We start from the raw sequence: 27,634 nt of genomic DNA on the forward strand, positions 1-27,634 counted from the left end.
AAGAATTTAGAATTTTGATTTATTGTAGTATGGCGGAAATAAAGCATGTCACACGCGCACCCCTCAGCATCGCACCGCGTCCCCCCAGGGGGGCCCGCCCCGCTATTTGAGAAGCACTGCACTATGCTGTGTTGTTATGATATGCTATGTTATGCTAGGCTATGCTAAATTGGGCTATGCTACACTTTGTTACGTTGTTATAGCACGCTATGCTATGCTACATTAAGTAAGAAAGGCAATCCATGACATGGTACAAGCTGCATTTATTTACAACTCCATGACACGTAGCCACGTAGCCACAGAAATGTGCTACCTAGCTTCTCTTCGATGACTTTACACACGCGTGCACCCACACACAGCTGCTGGAGATAATTTGCGAGTGTGTGTGATGCGGCATGAGAAGACCCTTTAACCTCAGCATCTTGACTGAACTGTGCATAATTGGTTGGTCAGCTCGTTGCTAATTAGCGTAGCATTAATGTGCGCCGCCCAGGGCTAATAAGCTGGTGCCACAGGGAGGAGCAGGGGATGGGGGGGGGCATGGGGGGGTGCTCTACTTGAGCGCCACCATTAACGCCGGCCTGTAGGCGGCCTGCTGGGAGGTGAGAGCTGCGCGGACCCGCTCCAATCCCGCCGGTTGTGGGCGGCACCCGCACCGCCACCACCACCTCCCGGCTCTGGGACCTTCGACGTCCTTGCGAAGGAGCGCCGGTTGAGCGTCCAGCTCATAGCGGGGCCGCCCTCGGTGCTTCAGGGGCGGCGGCATCAAGCGGTGACTGATGTTGGCATGAGCCGTGCTGCCAAGTGCTCTGCCCACCGCCGACGACACCCCCCCCCCGCCTAACCCCCCCACCCTCCCCCCTCGCCCCGACTGGATGTTGATTTCAATTAGCTCAGTCACATGCTCTCATGCTAACGACCTCGCCGGTTCAAGGTCTTTGCCGGCTAGCGGCGCCCCGGGTCAAACTAAGCGTTTGCCGACATGTTGGCGCTGGTGGCCTGCCAGGCCCGCTCGGTCATCGGGAGGTTAGGGGGCAGGGCTAATGAGGACTAGTGGCCAGCGATTGGCTGGTGGGACTGATGAATGTTGGCGTATGGAACCCCCGCCACACGGACCCCCGCTGTGAAAACCCTGTCGCCGCCGCGAAGCCTTTCACGGCGTCAGTGGGTACATGGATTAAATAGGATGTAAATATGCCACGTTAGATGTACGGCGGACCCCCGCTATTCGCGGGGAAAAGCATCTGGGTTGGCCTGCGAACAGAGAAAATCTGCATATAATCCACCACCACTGAAATGCATTAGAGGGGAAAAAAAGGCGATGAAAAATATTCAGTGTGTTTTCCCCCAAAAATGGAAGCAAATGGGGGGGTGGGGGGGTGTAATATTACATGATTTAAAATTATTGAAAAAAAGTCTGCAACCATGCAAATCCACTGGTGCCAACGGAGCAATATTTTGTTGACACCCAAGTCACTACGGCTTCTTCTTCTACTACGATTTCCGGTATGAATGGTCAATCTGCGCATGTCAAAATAATTTGTTCCGATCAAAAGTGTGATGCATGTACACGCAAGTCTTAATCAGATCTAGTGACTGTCTAGTAGGGATGTAACGATTCACTCAAGCCCCGATTCGAGTTTCGATTTTCAGTTCCCGATTGGATTTTTTTTTTTAAAAAACCACCATGCTTGTCGGTCCGCTGATAGTGTAGTGGTACACACGCCTGAGTTGTGTGCGGGCAGCGTGGGATCGATTCCCGCTCAGTGACAGTGTCTATGTGTGCCCTGCGACTGGCTGGCGACCAGTTCAGGGTGTAGTCTGCCTTCGCCCATTGACGGCTGGGATAGGCTCCAGCAACTCCCCGCGACCCTGTATAGGATAAGCGGTTTGGAAAATGACATGACATGACATGACCATGCTTGTCTCTTTTCGCTAAGTGTGGTTCTGCAGCCCTCCACAAACGCAAATCGCAATGATGCTTGGCGCAAGCGTATAATTTGTTCTACACATTCAAAGTGTGCTATGCATCTGGAATGAAAAAAACATTTCATGACATCATTTTCTAGATGAATTTAATCAAACCGATGAATCAAATGATCGAATCGATTAATCAATGAACCTGGTCGGATCGATTTTTAATCGATTTTCGATTGTTACGTCCCTACCGTCTAGTGATTGTCTCGTGACTTTGAGACCTTTCAAAAATCAACTGTCAAACGATCTCAAACATTGAATACCAAATGTAACAATTACGGTCAAATATTTGTTTTCCATATCATATGCTTTCGATTTCCATGACGAAGTCGTGCAAGCACTATTGTGTAAAAAGTGAGCGCCGGCTTTCAGCCCATCAGTGTTTGACGCGTCAGTGCTTCTATAGATAGACTTGTCAAGTTTGGACCTGTGGGGTGGCGGGGGTCCCGGAACCTCTTCGCCGGTGTTGACCTCTAGACAGACGCTGTCAGGTTCCGCCCCACCCCTCAGCTCGACACCCCCGCCCCGCAGCAGAGTATTTGTGGAGCGTAATAAAGACGTCCTGCTCGGACCCCGGCCTGACTGCTGGCTTGGCAGGTACTTGTGCTAATTGCCGGCCCGCGATTGGCTGCGAGGGCTTGTAGCTCGTTTGCGGCTCGTTGGCGGCGTGACGGCGCGCAGTTTATCCGCTTGACAGCTTAGTTAGCGGCGGCGGGACGTGTGAAATGTCACACATTTTTGGGTGCCAATTTGAGAGCATCATGCAAAGCGGGAGCAACGTTTGAGATGAAAATCATGCGCCGGCAGATACTCGCACTTATTTCACAACCCGTTAGAAAGTAACGACATGAATACGCATTCACTTGAATTTCATCTTAGTATGCATACACATCGTTGATTGTTTGCTTCCAGAATATTCATCACGCAATCCTTACATGGATTGTGGTATTGTATTGCGATGTTTGTATTCGATACAATTGCACTGTGGTGATATTACCCGGATTGGATATGATCATTTTCTGTTAATTAAGATACAGTGTCAATACACAAGCGGATTTGTCTCCGTCGACAGTGACATTAGCGGCATCACGCACTTTTCTGTTTCTCGATATGGCAAGCAGATGTCACAAAATATTAGCATCAAGGTTATTATAGTGGATGGAAATAACTACAGCTAAAATTGAAAAAAAAAGTTTTCATTAATGAAATAAGAAAAAATGCTTTAAAAAAAATGAAGATTAACAGCAATTACTGTTTTTGTTGGTAAAATTAACTAAAACTAACTATAATCATGGTGAAAATGTCCTTCAATTTCGTTTCTGTCAATTAATATCATAAATGAGCTCTCGAGGTTAATTTTTAATGTATTTATTTCGGTATTGCTATATGTCAACAGTCGTTTGAGAATTGTAGTTTCTTTAGGACACAACACTTAGTGAGTTCGACAAATACTCCAATGTTAAAAAAAAACCCCTAATACTAAAGCTACTAAAAACGAAATTAAAACGAATAAAAACCAACAAACCTGTTCTAAATTGTCATTAAAACTAAGTGAAAACAAGTTAAAAAAGAATAAAAAGTAACTATAATGAAAAAACCCAAACTCTAATAACGCTTATTACAATACTCCGTGGCAACTTGGCTTCATTTTGCGAGTTGAAAAACCTTATGAAAGCTGTGTCACTGTGGAAAACTGATTTGAGACACAAGCCTGCTCATGTATTGGTTATTGCGCAATCGCTGTACTGTGATAGTTATATTGTTTTTGCATCAATTTCTGTTCACCCCACCACATCAATCCACAAGCAATGACATGCCGTGTCAAGCGTATCGCTACAAATGTTCCAGTGATGAAGTCGGCAAGCAAACGAGCAGGGTTAGCGCTAACAAGCTAACATGACCGGGTGCTAGGCTCGCGTGTTAATTATTAATTAAACATGAGCAAAGGGGCGGGGGGGGGGGTGGGGTGCTCTCTGAACATTGTGATCCGACTCCCTGGAGCTTTCTGTGCTTCTTGTCCGCGGCCACAACGCAGACCGGCTAATTAGCTCGTTGCTACACGTCCACACTGACCTTTCTACTTCACCCGAGCCGTCTGGGGAGCAGGCCGGGGTCGGGGTGGGTGTGGAGGCGTGGGGGGGGGGGGGGGCCTGAACCCCTCCCCACCAAGCACCTCATTGCATCACGTGATGTCATCATGCTAGGCGGCTACATGTTAACAGTACTAGTAACATAGTTAGATGAAAACAAGTCTCTCTGGAGCATGTAGCCTCGTTAGCTTCACTTGCTAGCACCACGGACAGTGACAAGGCGGCATTTTTGTGAATGAGTCATTCACAATCGAGCAGTATTGTGCTGTTGATTCTAAAAGCCAGGGCTTGGGTTTCAACTTAAGGTTTCAAGCCAGGGTTGGGGTTTAAAAGTAGGGTTTCAAGTCACACGTAGGTTATTAAAACAAGGTTAGGGCAGTGTTCAAGAAGTGGTTTGGGTTGAGACCTCGATTTTAAAACCTTCCTTACGGTTTGAAAGAAGGTTCTTAAGCCACAGTTGGGGTTTCAAATTAAGGTTTCAAGATGGGGTGTGGGTTTCAAACTAGGTTTTCACACTGGTGAGGGTGGTAAAGTAGGGTTTCAAGTCAAGGTTAGGGCTATAAAGTAGGGTTTCAAGCTAGGGTTTGGGCTTTGAAGTAGGGTTTCAAGTCACACTTAATGTTATTAGAGTTAGGTTTCAAGAGTGGGTTAAGGTTCCAAGTTTCAAAACAGGAAGCGGGTTTCAAGCAAGAGTTACTGAGTGCGTTTACATGCACCCAATAAACCTTTGAAAACCCCAGCGTTAGGGTTTTAAAGTAGGGCATCAAGTGTGGTCAAGGGTTTCAAAGTAGGGTTTCAAGCCAGGGTTTGGCTCCATGTCTGACTTTGCCGCTCGTTTTCTGCCTCCCATTTTTGTGCGGTTAGAGCTCATTAGTGTAATTTGATGTTTTTGAGTGGATGGCTGCGGGCGGGATGGTTACCCCATCCCTCAACCCCCCCCCCCCCCCCCCAACCCCGTTTTGGGAATGCTAATTCACGCCTTTGAAAGCAAACGTGTGTACTTATTGATTTTTCACTCCGCAAATCTCTATCCTTCTTAAGTTGTCATGGGGGTGGTAATTATTGGGGCTGGGGCGTTTTTTGGGGGGGAAGGAGCTTCTTTTTTTTTTTTTTTAAAAGAATGCCAGCAGTTGTGATCTTGGCACGCTCATCTTCCTCCTCCTCCATGTCGTTACACTTTCGACGTGGCATTACACAGATGTCCTATCAGCATATCGCGAGGGTGGGAGGGAGGGAGGCAGATTAATGCCTCGCCTCTACTTGAGTGTATCAGGACAGGGATTAGGGCGCTAACAGCTGCGTCCCCTGACTGAGAAGAATTACAAGTATTATCACCTCCATCATTAAAGAAGGCCGCGCCGCTTCAATCAATTCATCCCGGGATAACACGCCGCCAGCTGGACCCCCTGCGTGAGAACTTGACTTAATTGGCCAATAAGTGGCGGGGAAGGGCGCTCGCTATTTGATCAAATTACGCCAACTCGGGGTGGAGGGATTACGGAGGGGTGGGGGGTGGTGGGGGGCGTCGGACGGGGGGGGGGGCGGTTTGCGGTGCTGCTGAAAAATGGCGGCCCACTTGGCTGAGGAGGAGGAAGGCGAGCGCGCTATCCAGGTCAGGCTTTTGCTCGGGGAAATGTGCTCATTCATCATCACACACGGCCAAGAACCCCCTCCCAACATATGCACCCCCCCGCCCTCACCCGCCCCCACCCCCTTCCTTGGCCTCATTTCTGCCTGCTGTAAACTAATAACTTCCTGCTCGGGTCTTGTTTGTAGTCGGCGCGGACACGCCCACCAACACTTGGACGAACACGGTGTGTGTCGTCGTGGGTGTGGTCGTTGTTGAGAATGTACGAGTTGGGGGTGTACTCGTGGCGGAATGTAGTACTTGTCGTTGAAGATTACTAGTACTTGTGTCATGATCTGTTTTTTTTGGTTGTTGTTGTTGTTTTGATGTTTTTGGTTTTGTCTTCACGTCTCCTCCTGTCCCTCAGGTCTTTTCTTTCCACCTGTTCCCTGCCAGCCCCGCCCCTTGTGTCGTCCAATCGGCTCCCTCAGCCACTCGTGTCTTGTCCTGGTGTCACTCATTGCGACCAAGTCGACCCCTGCATATTCACAGATTTTCTTTTTTTTTTTTTTGGTTAATATTTTTTCATATTTGAGATTTTTCCTGCTTTTTATGAGATTTTTTTTTCCCCATTTCTCCCTGGAAAGTTAAGCAGCGTTTTTTGAGGAACGTCATGGGATTAAAAAAAAAATTATTGTTATTTTTTTTTTTTTCAATTAATCAAGAGGCCACTCCGAGTGTGGTCGCACTCATTAAAGTAAAAAGAATGTCGCACTTTGCAGCTGTTTTTGGTCTCTTGTGAGAAGTCGTAGCAGGCGCGGCGGCTACGCGGCGGCTACGCGGCGGCCGTGGTTTGTCGTTTAGGATGATGTACTTAAAGATTTATTGAGAACGAGATATTGAGAGTGTATTTGGTTGCGGCAGTAAAGCGTACCGTTCCGCGTGGTGGTTAAATTGCCTGTACGAGATCGTGAGTGAGCGTTCTCGCGTTGAGTCACGACTATTTCCGCTGATTATTCAAATGTTCCATTAGCATCCAGACACAAATAAACGTGCTCCAGTAACCCGGCGATCCGTCCCGGCCACAAGAGGAATTTACATGAGGGGGGAAAAAAGGCCAACGTTTTGGCCTTTGCTGAGAGCCATTTTCACAACGACACGCGAGTCGTCGCTGGCGGTGGTGTTGGCGCAAGGTGGCAAGGTGGCAAAGGAGTCACCTTTGCGGCCGGCTAAGCTAACGACACGCTAATTAGCGCCACTGCCCTTAAGTCATATAAGTCATATTGGACACACCGCGTTAGCATCGAGGTGAGTGTGTGTGTGTGTGTGTGTGTGTCGGGGGGGGTTGAATGCAGGTGTGGGTCAGTGTGTGTGTGTACTGTGTGCGCGTTAGATGGCCTGGGCACGTTGTAAGTGTAGTTTTGCTGTGTAGCCATTCCTCAAGATAATTCCTTCCTGGCGAGTGTGTGTTTGTCACGGCAGGCTGGCGTTAATTCATCGGCGCGGTCCCTCCGGGCGGTCCGGCGTGTCGACCAAACTAGCGCAGCAGAATTAGACTCTTCACCGCGTTGTTAATACGGAGGCAATTAAATGAGTTTTTAACCTCACGACCTCGCCACGGTTATTGATGAAGAGCTAATTATGTGGGCTGTCGGAACCGGTCTGGAAATGAAAGCGTTAGCGACGTACCGTCGTTTTTTTTTTTGTTTTGTTTTTTTTTCAGCTTTTGTTTGCGCAGGCCAACCCGCAGGGGAGATGAGGTCCCTCTCATTTAATTACGTGATGTTGTAGCGGGAGACTTTTTAGCTTCACAATGAGCAGATGACGGCACAGCGACAACTGCCATTAGCATTTGCGCTAGCATTGTGAGTCTTAATCACCGCGGTGCAGCACTAGACTTGTAATTGAGGATGCGGCAGCTAGTGTAGTAGTTCACAGTGGTGCTGCGGTTGAGGATCAGGCAGGGATCAGCCAGGTGCAAGGTGGGATAAAGTCACCAAGGGAATTAAACATGTCAGCTTCAAAGTGCACACAAACAAACACACGCATTCACACACACATACACAATCATCCACGGACAGAGGAAGGTTGTCCAGCTGGTGTTTGGTGCTGGTACCAATCATCTGTCCACCGGACAACAACCCCCCCCCCCCCCCCCTTTAGTAGCAAACTATTCACGACTGCCTATCGATCAAGAAGAAAAATGTGCCGATAGCCGTAGAACAGGAAATGGAGCTCATCGCAACTCCACATGAAAAAAAATCTAAATGGATTGGCTGTTAGCTTTAGCATTAGCATTGGGGGCATAATCACTGTTCTGAGAAATAGGGAAGATAGAAAAATATAGTGCAGCCTTTCCTTAACTCATTCACTGCCATTAACGGCTATAGATATTTAAATCGTTTAAAAAAAAAAAAGGCAAAAAATAAAAGTCGGCTGATTTTTGCTGATTTTTCTCTGTTGTACAGTGAGACAAATACCAAAGAACATAATTCATATCTACTGTTGTAAGCGTTACGGGACCAAAAAACGAGTTATTTCACTCCTTATATTTTTTGAATTCATCATCTTATACTTTTGGAATTCATTCATTTGAATAAATCTGTTATCAAAATTTGATTCTGCCAAATATCGGAATTGGCGTGAAACAAAAAAAAAAAAAAAAAAATCCACGTGGGCCCTCAGTGGTGAGTGTCGATCGGATTTGTCGTATGAAGTCGACGGGAGGCGGTTGGCGGAGCATTTGCGCTAATAAGCGACGGCGCGCGCTAACGAGCCCCTTTGATCGCTCGCTGATGAAACTTTGATTGTTCTGCCTCTGTCTTTGATTGCCGGCGATGGTCTTTGATTGCCGGGCGATGGTCGGGCGCTCGTTTGCTCTCCTGCTCTGGGAGGAGTTTGACGTATCAAAGGCGCGCGGGCGCTTTATGAAAGTTTAATTGTGTTATTGATTTAGCGGAAGGTTTGACGCCCGCAGTGTCAGCTCCCCTGGCGGAGCTTAGCGCATTCAAATGCTCGTCAGCGCCTCGCCCTCCTCCTTTTCTCCTCCCTTCTTCCTTTCTTCCTTTCTTCCACGCAGAACAATCGCCACGGGCCAGCCTAGCGGGCGCGGTTTAATTGCCATTAATTAAAAGCATAAATCTTTTTTCTCTTCACTGACTGCTGCTCTTAAACACGCCTTTTGCGTCGCTCCGCTTGTCAGGATCCCTTCCGGCGAGGCAGGGTTCATCCCCCGTATTCCCTCTGCTCACCCCCCCCCCCCCCCCCCCACTCCCCCTACACACACACACCTCCTCTCTTACCGGCACACCAGACGGTTCCGGAATGGTCTTTTTAAGCACGTGACGCCATGTTTAGCAAAGAGCCTTCCCTTCTTTATCGAAGTCTAATGAGGTCAAGGGAATGGGCTTGTACGCTTTGCGACGGCGCGGAAAGAACAGCCGGCGCGGCGGACGCCGGCTCCCACAGTCGGGGCCCGGCCGCCTAATGAGTCGGCCATTAGCCTCCTCGCCGCTAGCGGCTAGCGCGCCGGACGGCATGGTGGAACGCGGACGCCCGGTCGGGGCTTTAATGGCACGTGACGGCTCCATTTAGCGGAAGGAGATGTGATTTTTGTGCGGGCCGATTTTCACACGAGTTCCGCTCCACTTGTGACGCGTTTGTGCAGTTAGCCGTCACGGCCCGCAGCGAAGCTGATGCAAACAATGTTAGCATGGGGGAGATGGTGCTTTGGTGATGGCTTTTTTTTTTTTCCCTGTATATTGATTTTGTAGTTATATTAATTTGTTTGCATTGTGTACATTTCTTTTCAATTGTTTGAATTACTTACTAAATGTTTTTTTTTACGTATTTCCATTTCTGTAATTGGTTTGGGTCACATTTTTACTTTTTTACAATTATTTTGGGGTAAAAGTATTTACATTTTATTAGGTAACATTTTTTTTTAAAAATACAATTGTATTAAGTAATTTAAGTAATTCTATTATTTTTTTAGAACACATTTAAATTTGGTGCATTTGTTTTTGATGTCATTTTTGTAAATATAAATTTCATTTTAGTTTGTAAATTCATTCAAAATGCTTTTTAATTTTGTCATTTTTTGAAATGTAAATTTATATTCAGTTTCTGAATTCGTTCTCACTGGTCGCCGACATTTTCAATTCATTTCATTAATTTAAATTAAAAATGTAATATCGCAAATTTGGTCATGTATGTATTTTTGATATTGCTGATTTGGTTTCAGTTTTTTAACTTGATAAAATTCTGTAAAGCCGTCTTCAGTTTCAGCATTTTCACATTTTGTAAATATGTTTGAAATTCTTGCAATTAAATTTGACTTCAAATATGTGCAACACATTTCTGTTCAGAACAATCATTTGTGTTTTCTTCTTTCATTTATCGAAAACTACCAAAAAACCGTTTGAAATTCTTGCAATTAAATTTGACTTCAAATATGTGCAACACATTTCTGTTCAGAACAATCATTTGTGTTTTCTTCTTTCATTTATCGAAAACTACCAAAAAACCGTCAATGTGTCTTCCGTTTGATAGTTTTCCGACTCTGTTTGACACGTCAGATTTCAGAAACATTTTGAATCATGAAAGTGTTCTTCCGTATAGTACATGATGTGGCAATTTGGTCGGAATAAATCAAAACTTTCAATTTGAAGGACTCCTGGCTTGTGCCAAAAGAAGTCTAAAATGCCAACAACCTCTGCCCGTTTGCTTCTTGTTTCTTTTCTCCAAACACCCCGCTCGCCTCACCATTCCTGCCAAGCCAACTCTCGCGCCCCCGTCGGCTGCCTAATGAGACGGCCATTAGCCTCTTTGCCGTTAGCGGCCTGGCGAACGCCAGACGGGATGGTGGAATGGACACGGATTCGGGGCTGTAATGGCACGTGACGGCTCCATTTAGCGGAAGAGGACGTGCTTTTTGTGTGAACGAGGCCGATTTTCACACGATTTCTGCCCCACGCGTGACGCATCCTCGGACCAGAGCTAACCTGATGTAAGCAATGTTAGCACGGCGGCAACTGGAAACTGCTTTTGATTTGCACAAAGCGAGTGTCAAAACAAGTTGACTGTCAAATAATAAAAACTCAAATGAAGGGGAAAAAAACCAACCTCTTTGATTAAATAGGAGGCTTGCTGATTCCACCTGACTTTGTGCATCATGTGAACATCTTCAATTTTGTACATTTATTCTAAATGTTGCAAATTTGTGTTCAGTTTTGTAAAGAAAAACACGTTAGTAAACACATTTATAAACATTTTAAGTGTTGTACATTTTACTTTCAATTTTGTAAACTTGCGTTTGTAAATTTGTTTAAAATTTTCAAATTTTGTTTGGAAATGCATCGAAGGTTAAATTTTGTAATTTTTCATTTTCTAAAGAGTTTGAGTTCAAGATGTGTTTACAATTTTGTAAATTAGTTTTCAATTTTGTAAATTACTGTCAGTGTTGCAGTGTAACTTCATTTGTAAATATTTTTTAAATTTGATAAATTTGGAATTTCATTTGCAAAATTATTTTGAATTTTGTTCATTACTTTTCAATTTTGTTTCAGATTTTGATTGTTTCTAAGGACTTTTTCTTTGCAAATGCACTTACCGTTTTGGAAATATTTTCAGATTGGCACATTTGTATTACAATTTTGTTTATGTGTTTTAAATTTTTTGTAAAAAAAAAAAAAAAAAAATCACATTTTGAAAACGTTTAAAATGATGAAAATTTCAGCCTCTCTCACGGGCGGCGGTCCGTCCTTATTAAATGCGGGGAACGCTGCATTCATGGTCACGGCATAAATAAAACGAAAGCCGTTCGCTTTAGTGCAGGTGATCGACGTCCTTCCCGACCGGCATCTTAAGCGGCAACACTTAATTGGGACATTTTCCACTCACGTTCCGATGTTGATGATGAAGTCCCGAGGAGGCCGAGCGGACTCGGTCGGGCGAGCTGTCAATTTGACCCGCCCCACAGCTCATTTCTAATCCGGCCCAGGAAGCAGGAAGTTCCAATTAAAATTAAAATAAGCCCTTTAACGGCCTCTTAAATTGACAAGCCCGCAATGATTTTGGAATCGGTGCCTGTCAAAGGTCTCGGAAAAACTCGGTCTGATAAGGCCCAACGCTTCCAATTAGAGGCCGGGTAGGGCCTGAGCCGCTAATGATTTCCGCGTCCCTAAAGATGTGGCGCCGACACTTATTGCAAATTACCGACAAAAGAGCCGCTTGTATTGATGAGCGGGCCGACAGCCCGCCGTTCTCCCGTCACGCCGCGAGGGTCCGGAGGCCGTCCGCCCGGCCCCCCACCCCCCCTGACGCAAATGCTAATGCTAACGCGAGGGAGGGGTCATCAATAACGTCTGGCCTCGTCTAATTATAGACGCCATCTCTTAGGGCGGCGGGAGGCCGCGGGCCAGCGGCGTAATTGAGCCGAGGAGAATCTCCTTGGCCGCCGTTGTTGTTTACAGTCCTTGAAAGGGATGGAGAGGAACGCTTCCCAGACGGGCTCCCCGGGCGGGCGGGCGGGAGGGCGGCCGTGTTTGCTATGCGGGAAGCGGGGATATCGGCGGATGATGATGCGCTCCCGGTCGGGCGGGGATTTCCAGTCGAAGGCCGAAGCTGTTTGCCGGCTCGTTTATTCGCCGCAAAAAACAAAAAGGATGGTGTTTAGCGGCGGAGAAACGGTCGACGACATCAACGGTTTTGTTAAGGTGCCCCTGTCACTTTAAGAGCAGATGGGAAATGGTTGGCCGGCGTTTGTCTCCAAGTGTGGTGGGGGACATTCAGATTGTTCTATGAGGGACAAATTCGGTTGCAACCAGACAAAATCTCTCAAAGGACTCTTGGAAATGGCTAAAATGGTCACTTCAAACCAAAACAGCAGACCTCCTAACTCTTTCCTCACATGGCTTCTTGAGATTTTTTGTGGGTCTACTCATCATGGATGCACCTACTAATTTTCATGCTGCTAAGTAAAACGACTTTCAAGGGGCTGAATTTTGGAAAGCTTCATGAGTTGCCACTCGTGTCATCAAACTTTACCTCGCCCCCATGAAACAACTTTAACCGTCTTCTCAAATTTAGCACCGTCCACGCGTTGATGGTTTTCCCGACAAAATCTCTTTTGAAGGACCCTGGGCATGGCCAAAATTAGCCTAACGTGACCTTTGAACCCAAATGGTAGACTTCCAGTGTCTTTACGGGCTCTTTTTCTTCAGACGTTTTTGTTGGGTCTACTCGTGACTGACATGCCTACCAAACTTCTTGTTGCTGACTGTGTTCAAGGGGGGGCATTTCCCCCAACACACATATTCCTAAGTACTGTAAATGGTTTAAAGATGTATCTGGGTATGGGTTTAGGCACATGGCGCGGTGATGCGACAAGAGACGAGAGCAGTCACGAAGCGTTAGCGGCGTTCCGCGCTGACGAGGGCAGCCGAGACCCCCGCCGGTGCCAAAACTACTCGGCCGGGAGAGCTTTTTGCCCTTTTGGAAAACAGAACCTGAGAGCGGGGGGGAGGGGGGGCGGGGTTTTAGGCCGGCGGACACGAGACGGCGAGAAAGGAGCGTAGGGGCGGGGCTAGCACCTCCGGCGTGGAAAGACACTGAAAGGATTGAGAAGATGGAGGAAAGTGAGAACAAAAACGTGATGTTTGCGATCTTCTCTGCATTAAAACCGGCCAGCGGTAGTCCGGTTTGTCTTACTTTGACTCGCCGACAGCTGATCCTCTTGAGTTCGGGTTTGATTGAAATCCCAGAACGCGGAACTTTGACCAACTAATGAGCCCCAGTCATAATCGGGTATCTTGGACGAGGGGTTATCAACTGTTTTAGGGTCCAGCTAAAAACGCAAAATGACTACACTGCAGAGGGGGGCCCAAATGAGTGACTATTTGCTGACACTGGGGTGCAAGGACCCCTTAAGTGGGGAGAGATTTTTCCACGGATGCCCTCGTAATCCGGAAGCCAGTGAACTCCGTTTCCGTTCATCAACTGGAATGCAACCGTTTACTACCATCAACGTGTATATTCGTCAAGTACGTTTTTCAACGCGTAGGCTTGGAAAGGGGTCTTGCCTTAGCCTGTAAGAATTCAGGATTGTAACCACTGTAATGACTACCAGATCCTTGGCTTTGAGATCAGCACACCTTAGAGGGTGAATTGTTATAACGTATGCGTAACGCATGCGTAACGTATGCGTGTGCCTATGTGTCACAGTAGCTATTGGAAAGCGTGTGTTTGCGATTTTGACAAAAGACGACGCGGTTGCAAGGAGGGATTTTTCTCCCTGATACTCCAGAGCTATGAATAACAATGACATTGTTTTGCGCAACCTTTTACTTCGAAACAACAACAAAAAGAGGAAAAAAAACACATTTCGGGACACATAAAGCCGTCTCTGATTAAAATGCACTGTTGACCAGTGTTATCATTATTGTCAAATCAGTACGACCTAAACGGTTGGAGCAAACTGCTAAATTGGTGTTTTTAATAATCCAACAGCAGCTTTAGTAGCATTTTTGGGTAACCGCACACAGAACACACATGACAATGCATTATTATTATTATTTTTTTTTTTTTTTTTTGGCACACGTTTGTTGTGCGTTTGCTAAGTGGTTACAAGATCTTCCATCTGGCCAATTTCTCCCCTACAGCATACACGACTCAACACCCCCCCCCACCCCACCTCCCTCCTGCTCCGCCCCCTCCCTCCCCCTTTGCATCATTTGAACATGCAGATAATAGGCTTTGACTTGTGGCTGCACGTTTATGGCTCTTTTCATGTGGTGGTGCGCGGTGACAGGCCAGCCAGTCAGCAGCCAGCCAGCCTGTCAGCCTCTCTAATGATTCACCCCCCCCACCCACCCACCCCACCCCCACGCCCGCACCACTCCAGCACGCACCCCGCCTTTTACTCTCTTTTCTGTCTCATTGGCCGTTTCCTTCAAAAACAAAATCGCTCATTTAAATTCTCCCGCCCGGGGGCGTTTTTGGGGGTCTTCAAATATTGTTGGAAAGTGAGCGGATTAGGCAAAATATGCTTTTTTAAAATGTTAATATATTTTCTGGTTCACTCTGGGCTCCTCCGAGGCCAATTAGGCGCTCTCTGCCGGCTGCATTAATGTCAAGCTGACATGGCGGCTGTAATTACTCGCGCGCTTGAAACACCCCAACTTTTTTCTTCCCCCCCCCTTCTTCTTCTCTCCTCACCCACTCGTGGCAAAGACGAGCGCCTGGCGGTGACACGCCGGCCGTTTGATCATTTAATCATCGCTCGCTTCTTCGCGAGCGCGGGAGTTCACCTTGCGTTGTGCATCGGCTTGCAAAAAAAAAAAAAAGGCGCCGTTGCCTGGCTTGTCGACGGGGGTCATTAACGGCGGAGGTAGAGGGGCGCAATGTGGACCAAAGTCTTGCTACGCCAAACCTCTTATCTGACTATTTCGAGTGTGCTCCCTCTTGACCCGGGGGCAGTGCAATACAGGCATAAAGATAGGCCATACATGAAGACAGTCACAGCTCCTCGGTAAGCAATATTAGTCGTTCTTGGCAGAGGAAAAAGAATATATGCCACCATGTTTATCTGTTTTTTATTTTATAAATTGGCGAAATTAACCCTTTCATGCATAGTGGTCACTACAGTGGACAGCTATTTAAAAGTTGCTTTCGCCTATATTAATTGATCGAAATTTTTAAAAATAATTTGAACCCTGTTAATTAATTATTAATTATGATTTAATGTGATCATTTAAAATATAAATATATTTTTTAGATGAATTAATATCGGCGAAAGCAAACTTTTCAATAGCTGTCCACTGTAGTGACCACTTTGCATGAAAGGGTTAAAAAAAAAAAAAACTTTTTACATGGTGGCATTAATGGTGTCATAATTTTTCAGGAAAATAAATATTTTGTTTGCTGCAACATGGCAAAATGCGGACGATTTAAGCGTTCCCGTATTTACATGTTTTTATCTTACTTTAAAAAACTGGTGGTTATGCGCCAAATTAAAAAAAAAAACATCTTGTATTTTGGAATTATGCCAGCAAATTTTTCTCATTAGTAAGCGTCGGGGACGGTAAACTGCAAAAAAAAAAAAAAAAAAAGTAATAAGTTGAGTGAACTCATAATCTCATGGCAACAAACTTCTGTAAAATTTGATTGGGCAACAATTGGTCAATTCAACCAAATATTTTAAGTTTTGCTGTTGTGAAACTTGGCTTTCCCGCATTTCGCAACAAAGAAATATGAGTTGACACAACTAATTGTGCCTTTGCATTGTCCACCAACTTAAAGATAGAAGTAAAAACAACTCAGCAAATTGTTTTGGAGCCAACAACTTGCTGCTTGCTTTGTTGTGCTGACAACTGACAATGTTGCCACAAACGTCAATAATTTACACTTGAAAGTTGTTCCCACTTCAATGACTGTTTTTGCCCAAAGAAATACAAGTTGTGTTTTTTACAATGCTGTATGACGGGAATTGACGCATCGCCCCATGGTCGGACCTTTCCGGGTAATCCGAAATGGCACCCTCCCCACTCCTTCGACCCCCCAGCCCCCTTCTTGTCCCCCCTTTTCCGATTACCTTGGCGAAGCGTGAACGCGCACGTCAGGAGCGTGGCGGTAATTATTTGTGCACTGCCATCAGCATGGATCAATCAGTCGGGAAGGCTGCTGGCGGAAGGCGGCCAGCCACGCTTGATTGACAGCTTTGGTAATGATGGGATCGTACCCCGATCGCCCCGCCGCCCTGCCCCCTCCCCCCTTAGACACACTAGCTTGTCAGGACCGCATCGGGAACGAGCGCCGATCAATGCGCTCGTCGTGTCGGAATTATTTGCCGCGTCGGGAACGTCCCTTCCGCCTTCATCATGTTGGAAAATCAACTCACCTGCGCTTCACATCACTCACGAATGTCACACACAAGTGAGTGACATTATTCATTACAGGTTGGGAAAAATATATATGTACGTACTACTGCAAAACAAACACTCTTCGGACATGTCATTGAGTAGACCATCGATAGCAACTCTCAAGTCGACTTTATTTATAGAGCACTTTAAATGCAACCACAGCTGTATGCCAAGTGCTGTACACACCAAGTAAAAATCAGACGTATAAAAACAAAGATAGGCAAATTAATAACAAAATTAGTAAACAATGAAACACTAAAACAATTGGATTATATGCTCCCTCCTACGAGCTCCAGTTAAGAGGCGAGCAGCAGCATTTTGGACCAACTGGAGACGCTTGAGGGTTTACTGGCTGACTCCAAAATCAAGTGCATTACAGTAATCCAGCCAACATATAACAAAGGTATGGATTACTTTTTCTGTGCCGTTGTGAAACTTGAGGCGTTATATTATCCCGTTGCCTAAAAGGAAAGAAGCTGTATTTAACAACTGCATTGATTTCCGGCCCATTTTAAAATCACTGTCCAATTTAAAGCCCAAGTTCAAGACTATTGGCTTTAGATAAGGCGCTTGGGGAGATTTATTGGGACGCTGGGACCAAACATCAGAACTTCTATTTTCTTTTCATTGAAGTTCAAGAAGTTAAGTGCCATCCAGCCTTTGATTTCTTCAACAGGACAAAAGTGACCATAAGGAGAAAGCATGCTTTTTGCTCAGTGGGACTTAAATCTGACTGCCATCGGCATAGCACTGGAAGGAAATAACATGTTTTCTTAAGATGGAACCCAGGGGCGGCAAATACAATGAAAACAACAGGGGCCCCAAAATTGAACCCTGTGGAACGCCAAATGAGTGGGCAACAAAGGCTTACACAAAGGCTTACACAAATGGTCCTGCCTTCCTAATATGATCTAACCCACTCTAGAGAGCTACCACTAATGCCCACCTGGTGCTGCAAACGAGCCAACGGAATACTGTGCTCCACCGTATCGAACGCTGCAGTCAGGTCCAACAGAACAGGACACGACACTCTTTGGCCATTCCATTAGAAGCCGTGTTGTTAAAGTTAGAAATATGACACGTTATGGACGCTACGATAAGAAAAACTAGATAAAGGCCGGTGTGGCTTTGACGATTAACTGCAAAACATCCACTTCTTTAGACACTTCATTGCTGGGAAAAACACCCTTAACCCTTAAAATGTCACAATCCGGAAGATGGTGAACTGAGTTGGGAATAAGGGAATAGGGAATAATATACTGCAGATTTGTGCGCGCATGAATGCGTGTGCATGTGTGTAACACCCTCAAAATGTCACATGGCTCTTGTGGCACAACCTTTCATTCCGGAAATGTGATTCCTGACAATGGAGCGTCTTTTGGTGGCTGTAATCGGATCCTTTGATTGAACGGCCGACACGGGTCGGAGGTCATTAGAGGTGGGGTACACTCTGGACCGGTTGACAATTTTTGATTGTTCTTTTAGAATGTTTTCATCAGTGTGAATAAAATGCAATCATTGAATCGAATGTGATTTTTTTCAAACAAAAATCCCAAATAGCTTCATCTTGGCCGTACTTCTCCATCTGTCATCAATTAGAAAATATGATCCCACGCTTTCATAATATTTTATTTGATTCTTTATTGAAGAGTTTCCACGGAACCTCAAAGCCAAGAAAAGAAAAGAAACAATATCATGGTTAAATATGAACATTGGAGATTTGCCGGTCGCTTTTTTGTAAATGTTAGTGTAAAAAAAAAACAAAAAAAAAAAAAAAACCTCGGGACAGTCGCTATAAATGGTGTCATCTCAATTCAATTTCTCTGAAATAATTGCGAGTTCTTTGCCGTTTTTAAAGCTTTTATTAATCACTGTGACCCACTTTGCCATCAGTGGGCGTGATCACGTGTTTCGAGTAAGCAAAATAAATCAACACAAATTGTTTGTATGCGTACATTTTTGAAATTATTTAAATAAATAGAACCATGAATAACTTGAGTCTTGTTTATTGCTGCTGTAAGCGACCTTTTGATGCCTCGTTTGGATCATGTTGCAATAATTAGCAGTTTGTTTTTTCCTAAAAAGTCATTTAGCAAACTGGAGCCTCCTCCTCCCTCGACCCACCGCCCCCCCCCCGTTCTGGGTCTTGATTGACAGGCTAAATGACGCAGATGCTGCTGCACTCTGAAGGTCGCCAACGGTGTGAGGTGACAGTTTACACGCCTTTCCCGCCGCAGCAGCCACGTGCTGCCGCTGGGCCACAACATGCACCCAAAAAAAAAAAAAAAAAAAAAAATTTCATCATCAACACAATTATCATCAAAATAAATAGTCTGATGATCCCAAAATAAGTTTCCAGATTTCTAGACTTCTTTTCGCTATTTACTTTCTAGTAATGGTATCATGTTTTTGCTTTTTTGTTTTTTTCATATTTCAATTTCATATTTTAACTCAAGATGTTTCTTGCAATTAAACACGCTTTTTTGCTTTGCTTTGTCGCCCCCGTGTGGCCAAAAGCATCAAAGCACCTTGGGTTGATTCTAGTCATAATTGCCTCCGTTGTTGTTGTAATGTTTCCAACAGCTGAATAATACAACATAACACCTCTTAATTCGTTAAGTGGGGATTTTTTTTAATTCATTATTTTTAATCGCATTTGGTGTTTTTTTGAAATCATCGTTGATTTTTTTTTTTACCGACAAATTGTCCGATGAGATGCTGCCATTTGAATAAATACAACGCATCCTTCCTACATAGGAAATGTTAATTTTTACAGATTACTCCGCAGGAGTGACAGAATTTTAACGGTGATAAATGTTAATAGATGAAATATTTGCTAGACAGGAATAACTTGGAAAATGTCATTCCGGATATGAAGGCGAAGCAAATTTAAATGTTTATATTTGTTTTAACGAATTCCAGTGCAGCGTTGAAATTGATGCCTGAAATAAACAAGATGTTCATTTATAATAAGCCGCATCTGACGTAACGTCTGAACCTGAAGGAAAATAAGTCATTCAAAACGAATACACGCTGCAGGATAAAAATGAATACTTGAAAAACCTTTCATGCTTAAATAAATGACGCAAAAGTGCTTGTCAGCTGATCTCGCGCGTTCATTAGCGGCACATAATGATTCGCCTAATTATCAAATGACAACCTTCATTAACGCCGTCACTCCTCCGCACAAGCCTGCAACACACACACACACACACACACACATTCAAGATTATATTCTTCAAAGGAAAAAGTGGAATGGGGAGCGCGAGGGGGTTCCTACCATGACGCCGGAATTAAATCTCCCTTTTAAAAAAAAAAAAAGAAAAAGAAAAAAAAAACTCCTGTTGTCTTTGGGTGTTTAGGAAATAAAAGATCGTCGCTGAGGCCTGCAGAGAGAGAGAGAGAGAGAGAGAGAGAGAGAGAGAGAGAGAGAGAGAGAGAGAGAAAGAGCTTCATTTCTCAACCTCGGCATTGAGAACCGGCTTCAAGAAGCTACGCGCTGATTGGCCGGCAGGGCCTGGGCGTCAGCCAATGGGGAGGGAGGAACAGGTGGATGAAAAGAAGAAGCAGAAGCAGAAAGAGGAGGAGGAGGGTTTTTCTTTCTTTTTTTGGAGTGCTACGAAGAGACAAGCAGCGGTGCCGTGTTTATTAGAAAGGAGAAAATATTAATCGCCCCCACACCCCCGCGGGCCGTGACGTCAGCCGAGGAAGTCATTGTAGCGCGCGAGTGCGGCGATTAGCGGCAAAAGGTTCGAGCGAGTGCGGAGTGTGATGCGGCAGCCGGACGGACGGAGCACGCCAGCGCGTTGACGCGCAACTTTCACGCAACTTCCCCCCAAAAAAAGAAAGAAAAAAAAAAAAGCCAAAGAAGACTAACAACTGGGTGTGGGGTGGGGGGGGCCGACCTGCGCGCGGATGCTGTGGAAGTTCACCTGCTGGATTGTGGACTTATTTTTTTTCCTTTTTTGTTTTGTTTTTTTTTCTCCCCCTCCTGTGGGTCAACTTTTTTGGGGTGGTGTGAGGAGAGGCGCGCCCGGGCTGTAATGACGACCCGCTCCCGCTAAGATGGAGGCATCGAGCGGCTCCAGCTTCGGCATCGACACCATCCTGGCGGGCGGCCGGGCCACGCCGTCGCCGTCCTGCTCGGACGCCGACACGGTGGCGGGCACGGCGCCCTCGTCGCCGCTCTCCGTCACCGCGGAGCACCCGTCGGACCCCGAAGCCAACCTCCTCCTCCACCACCATCACCACCACCACCATCACCATCTCAACCAGCACCAGCACCGCGGGCCGCCGCCGCCGTCGTCGTCGCAGCCTCCGCTTCCTCCCCCCCCACCGCCGCCGCCGCCGCCGCCGCCGCCGCCGCACCACCACCTGCTCCTCCCCGCGGCCGGCGCGGGCTGCAGCGGCCCGCGGAGCGCCACCTCGTCGTTCCTCATCAAGGACATTCTGGGCGACGGCAAGCCGCTGGCCGCCTGCGCGCCCTACAGCACCAGCGTGTCCATGTCGCCCAGCAAGGCCGCCGAGAGCGCCTCGGCCGCGGACGGCTTCCGGCCCAAGCTGGAGCTCCAGGACGAGGGGCGGGGAGGCAAAATGGAGCGCCGGGACGAGATGCTGCTGCACGGCGACGTCAAGTGCAACGGTACGGAGGCTCGCGGCGTGGATTGTGGATGCGGGGAGGAGGAAGGGTGGGGGTAAGGGGGTGGGGGGGGGGGCGTGGGGGTGCTTTGCTGGTTCATGCATGGGAGAAGGAAGAAGCTGTGCGCGGAGCCTCCCTGGTGGCTCAATTAGAGAGATGATTGTTACTCCTGGAGGCAGGAGGAGAAAAAAAAGTGTGTGTGTTTGTGGGGGGGGGGGGATAACGCGGGGGGGCTACAAATAGATTGACATATTGATTTTTACAACAACACGTGCCTCAGCTCAAGTTCATTTAAAAGTTGACGCAGGTGATTTGATTTGTGCATCGCGGGGAAGGTGGCAATGCAAGCAACTGGACTTTTCCTTTCAAATCGAATCCAAAAAAGGATTTAAACGCAAGCGCGTAATAGTGGGAATATTTTAGGGTAACCCGAACGTGAAAAAACGCTGATAAAAATGGTAACGATGATGTTTATGATCACATCAATTAATTGTCAAGACAGAGAAAAAGACATGCAAGAACCTCAAATTGGAGTTTAGAAGACGTTTGAGCGCGAATTCAAAAAAGGGCTTCTTCGGGTCTGGCGTGTTTTGCGACCGCCCCACAAAAAGAAGAAAAACGTATATTTTCAACATAGAAATGCATGTGTTGTTTAAAGTAAAAAAATATGTAACTTTCAAGGAAAAGGAATGTTTGTAGAGAAAATGTGTGCATATTCAAGAAAGGATGTCGCCTTTGGTTTCATAAACAAAATGCGTATTCTCAAGGAAAATAATGACCATTTAATTGTTTGAAAAAAGTTATTATGAGGAAAAAGTATATTTTCAACAACAACGTGCATATCCAACACAACAATAATCACTTGAAAAAGAAATGTATACCTAATAAAAACGGTATTCAACTAAAATATCTTTTAATGAAAATATTCTAAGAAGAAAAACGCACATTCCAAGAAAAAAAGAAAATGGAATATTTTCAAGTACAAAACATTTTCAAGCCACGCGCTCGTACATTTAAAAAAAAAACGATTTTCTCGAAAACATGACTTGGTGAAATCTGTTTAAAATAACGGGGAATATTTTCAATAACACAAGTCGTATACAACAAACATTTTCAACAAAAAAGGTTGTGCCTTTTTGGAGATACAAAAATCCCGACTTCCCCTCTACTGAAACGCTTTCCGAACCGCGTCGAACCCTCCCCGGAAGTTCCCCTTGGGTCGCGAATGTCGTCTTTGATGGTATTGATTTATTCCTTTATTTTTGTGTGGTGACGGCTCGGTGGTACATGCAGGCAGCAAGGAGGAGGGCGAGCGCGAGATCTCGAGCAGCCGCGACAGCCCGCCGGCGCGCACCAAGAAGCCCCGCAAGGCGCGCACGGCCTTCACCGACCACCAACTCAACCAGCTGGAGCGCAGCTTCGAGCGCCAAAAGTACCTGAGCGTGCAGGACCGCATGGACCTGGCCGCCGCCCTCAACCTCACCGACACGCAGGTCAAGACCTGGTACCAGAACAGACGGTACGCCGACGAGCACGCGGAACATTTGGCGCACTGTCGGTGTGCGTGCGCGCGCGCGCGCGCTTGAATATCACAACGTGTATTTAAGTGACATCGTTAAGGCCTGGCGAAAGCTTGCAATAAAAGTGGCGACTTCAAAAAGGGCAAGTCGTATCAAAAGTAACATTTTTTTTTTTTTTTTTTTTTTTTTTTTTTGGGGCATGAAACTTTTATACCGGTTGTTTTGGCGAAAAGACGTGAAAGTGTAGGGACGATTGATGATGATTTATTATTAAAAAGTAAGAAGGTGGATTGAGTCTGTTGCTGGTGGATTTTTTTTTTTTTGGCGCGCCGTTGCAAAGACGAGAGGATTCATTGAAATGTCAGTTATTATTAGTGTCATAATGCAGTGGAATATATTCCATGGTTATTTTTTTTTCCCCGCCCAATTCTAAATCGTTCTGCCAACTTTAACAGAAAAGAAGACTCTCAACTCTCAAGACTACCAAACTGCGGTGATTAATGGTTAAGTTACCGGTGAAAAGGTGGTTTTGTCGTTTTTATCGGACAATTCGAGATTACAAAAATAACTGAAATGCCAGCTGTTATTATTAGGAGTGATTATTTTCATAAATGGCCGCTAAAGTATCAACGTTTCTTGGAGAATGAGTTGCTTATTTTCATGATTAAATAAATGAGGCAGTGCTACTCTTGAAAGAATGTTATTCAATTGGAATGCCAATTATGCCGATTTTGTATTTCATCTGCGCTCACTGGATGAATCGTATGTTGTGCTTGATATCATCATTATGCAGGTGTGCAGGTGCAGCTCCGTTCAAAGGGTTCTTTTGAGGCCCGTGCGCAATTTTACTACGTCAATAACTAAAATCAACATGCAGATTGTATGACTTTTTCAAGTAAGCTAACTGTTGGTTTTCTCATTAGCAACCGGAAGTTGGCCACACCTAATTTACAAGCTTTTTTTTCATGACAATTTGCTGTTTTTTGTTGTTGTTTTTTTTTTCCAGCTCAGTCATCATGTACATGATTATAACAAAAAGGATCAATAATTATTAACATGACACATTTTCAAGTCTTTTGGGAAATGGCATGTTGGACTGGACACATGCCCATATATGGCCTACATCCACCCCTGATCGACACTTTTTTTTTTGGGAACATGACAATCCAAGCTTTTTTTTTTTTTTTTTAATTCATTGCACATATGAAAAATGTTTTTTGGTTTGGTTTGGTTTTGAACAGAAAATGACAATGAAAGCACCATGCAGAATAAAAATACGAACAAACCGGATACATACCCATATATGGGCCACATTCCAGATGTTGAGCTTCACTGATTTTGAAGCATTTTTTAAAATTGAAAATGACATCAGCTTTTTTCCCCTCATTCATCATGCAAATTGAAAAACAAACAGTTGTATTTGCCACCAAATTCTCAACCCCCATGTGGACCATGTATATGCCCTTATATGGGCACACCTGATTTTGAAGCTTTTTTCCACAATGTGAAATGAAATTAACATTTCTTTCCACAATTCCTCTTACATTTTTCTATGGAAGAAACAAAAAGATGTTTTTATCCATAAGTTATCAAATTTCACAGTAGACCGTTTACATGCCCATATATGGCCCGCACACTGAAAGTTGGCCACCATTGATTTAGGAACGATTGATTTTTGCACAAGAAAATGACAATAAATTAAAAAGAATTCTGTTTAGCATCGACAATTCATCAAGAATATTAAAAAAAACTAATGATTTATCAAAATCATTGAATTGGACAGTGGATTGGATTCATGCCCATATAAGGCCCGCATGCCGAAAGTTGGCTACACTTGATTTTGAAGATTTTTTTTAACGTAAAATAAAATCAACATTTTTTTCCACAATTCATCTTACTAAAAATACAAATGTTTTTCATCCATAAATGATCCAATTTCATACCCATATATGGGCCGTACACAGGAAGTATTTAGGAACTTTTTATTTTTGCAGGTGAAAACGCCATTTTTTCCTTATTGGCAATTCATCATGAATATTTATTTTTTTCTCAAATTGAAATCAAAATTACTGAATTACACGGTGGAGTGAATTTATGATCATATATGGCCAGCATGCCGGTTGGCTACAGCTGATGTTGACGCATTTTTCAAATCAAAATGACAAAGCATTTTCCCTCGATTCATCATGCAGACTACATAAATATTTGTCCCAAACTTTCACATCAATATATGCCCATATTGGGCTCGCATTTCGAAGGTTGGCCGCACCTAATGTCGAAACGTCTGTGCGCGATTTATTTATTTATTTTTTTAATGAAAGTCATTTGACTACTACCATTGTATTTGTTTATTTTTGCAGCGACTAACGTTGTCGTTGGGCCCACAGGACCAAGTGGAAGCGTCAGACGGCGGTGGGCTTGGAGCTGCTGGCCGAGGCCGGCAACTACTCGGCCCTGCAGCGGATGTTCCCGTCGCCCTACTTCTACCACCCGAGCCTGCTGGGCTCGGTGGACGGCAGCACGGCGGCGGCGGCGGCCGCGGCCGCCATGTACAGCAGCATGTACCGGACTCCCTCGGCGCCGCACCCGCCGCACTCGCACCCGGCGGCCGCGGCGGCGGCGGCGGCGGCGGCCGCGGGCATCCAGAGGCCGCTGGTGCCCCGCGTGCTCATCCACGGCCTCGGACCCGGGGGCCAGCCGGCACTGAACCCCCTTTCGAGCCCGCCGCACGCGCGGTAGGGACGCGGGCAAACTAACAAAAACAACACTAAAGACATTTAAGACCACGTGGGGGGAAAAGGGAGATATATGACTCTGGAACACGTGGACTGCTCGCGTCTGATTGTCCGTTTTTTTCTTTGTCTTTTTGTACAAAAAAAAAAACACTTAACATTAGCAAATAAACAGCTAAAGATTATTATTAGATGGAGACGAACGGAATGAATAAAGACGTCATGCAAACGTACAACGTCCCCCCTTTTATTTGTTTACTCCCCGAGACTAAAAACAAACATTTTGTATTTGAAAAAAAAAAAAAAAAAAGTGGAAAATTCTCTCGTTCAAAAGTTGCAGCTTCGGCGTGGCAGGGAATGCGCGTGCACGCGCTTGGGAAGGGAACGGGGCGCGCCGGGATTGGGAATGTGGCCCGGCAGCTGCTCACACAACAAGAGCGCATTTCTCCACCTCTCAGCGGGACACGCCACAAAGGGGGATAAAAAAAAAAAATCGACAAATTCTCCAAAAGCCAGCAGGGCTGCACGGGGAGCTCTTTTCCCCCATCAGGGGCCATTTTGAAGGCCGCGCTAAACTACATTCAATGTTAACTGCTATCATTATTATTACATGATGATAAGTATTTGCAAATAACAATACTTTGAAGTTTCATCAGGGTTTTCGAATGGTAGTGGTCCCACATGATTTTATTTGTGCACAGTTGCAATGACGTACAGCCATTTGCATTTCGACCTCATTAAAATATGTATTTTTCCATTTTTAGAGCATACACTTTCAATTTGATTGGATCGTTTTAGTTGGTTTTTGAACTCTGATATATGACCCCACAGGATGATACAACCCCCCCCCACACACACACATAATGACGTGATTTGCATGTTGCCATTCATCAACCTCATAAAAAAAATCAAAACATTTCAATTTTAGTGCACAAATAATCAGCTTCATCATTTTAGCACGTCAGATCTTTTGAAATTTTTGATGGCCCGGATATATGACCGTATAGATGCCCACTTGCTGCCCATTTTTTTTTTCCACAATTACATTATTCGCAAATTAAGAAAAACAAGGGCACATAAATGAGCAGCTACCATTTTACTACTTTGATGTTTTTGTTTTAAGAACTGACAGATTTATGACCATATATGGCCCCCACACCGGATGTTGGCCATCGCTAACTTAAAAGATTAAAAAATATATATTTACATTTACAACCTCTTAATTTATCATTTGAGTGCACAAATGATTAAATTAATCATTTTGGCATTCCTTTTATTGCTTTGGCAGTTTTTACAACTGTACAATGGAACTGATTTATGACCGCATGGCTCGCGCACCACGGTTTTAAATCAGCTTTCTGAAAGTAAAAATGAATTATTTTGAATTTCCAACGTCACTGAATATACATAATTATATTCTAGTTGAATTTGTTGATCAGATATTTGACCATATGCCGAGCATCAATGCAGGTTTGTCCCTATGACGTTATTTGCATTTTTCTACGTCATACTTTAAAAAAATGGTCAGAGCACAATCTTTTTAAGAAATAACATTTTATCACGGTTGCTTTAAAAAAATGACCCGTAGACTGGAATTATGATCATATATGGCGGAGGTTCTAAACCCCTTGGTGCCGTACTTGGCATGTCGTTTTGGACAGTGCACAAAAAATGAATTCAAACATTACAGGCAATTGACTATTTTAGGTTCTTTAAAACCATGACAAAAACAACATGTAGCTGACATGCGACGCTTTCGCATCGAGAGACAATCCTCCCAGGTTAAGACGTGCGAATTTTGCCATTTAGCGCTGCGCGGAACGTGCAGCAGCAGCGCGTTTTTGCGCATGTTGCTCATATGCATGACGTCTGCGCCATTATGATTTATTTATTGCACTCCGCGGGTGGATGCGGAGGGGGCGCCCGGGTTTGGTGTGCGTGTGCGCGCGCGCTTCATTAACAGCCTGCGAGCCAAACAGAATTAATGCGGCGGCATAGATACCTGCTCATCCATTATACGTAGACGCCTTCAAAAAAAAAAAAAATGAAATATTAGATGTGAATTATTTTTATGAGGAGTTAGTTATGGCGTGTGTGCGTATGTTTTTTTTTATTTTTTAGCGGTGATATGGTGGCGCAAACAAAGCGGCAAATAAAAAAAAAAAAAGTGGCAGTGACTTGTTTAAAGTG

At 45.0% G+C, this 27,634-nt stretch overlaps 2 protein-coding genes across 2 annotated transcripts in view; one reads left to right on the top strand and one right to left on the bottom strand.

The window, feature by feature from the left end:
• tgfbr3 (transforming growth factor, beta receptor III) overlaps positions 1-27,634 on the bottom strand; it is a 256,137-nt gene that overhangs the window by 109,280 nt on the left and 119,223 nt on the right. The gene's annotated exons all lie outside the window — the stretch shown is intronic.
• On the top strand, positions 20,153-25,696 carry barhl2 (BarH-like homeobox 2). The gene is made up of 3 exons (XM_086048394.1): positions 20,153-21,195; positions 22,486-22,711; positions 25,100-25,696. The coding sequence occupies exons 1-3, from the start codon at positions 20,619-20,621 to the stop codon at positions 25,449-25,451; spliced, it is 1,155 nt and encodes a 384-aa protein (XP_085904520.1). The 5' UTR covers positions 20,153-20,618; the 3' UTR covers positions 25,452-25,696.

This window comes from Filicampus tigris, chromosome 12, assembly GCF_054856515.1.
Source record: "Filicampus tigris isolate MCC_2025a chromosome 12, RoL_Ftig_1.0, whole genome shotgun sequence".
Classification (NCBI taxonomy): Eukaryota; Metazoa; Chordata; class Actinopteri; order Syngnathiformes; family Syngnathidae; genus Filicampus; species Filicampus tigris.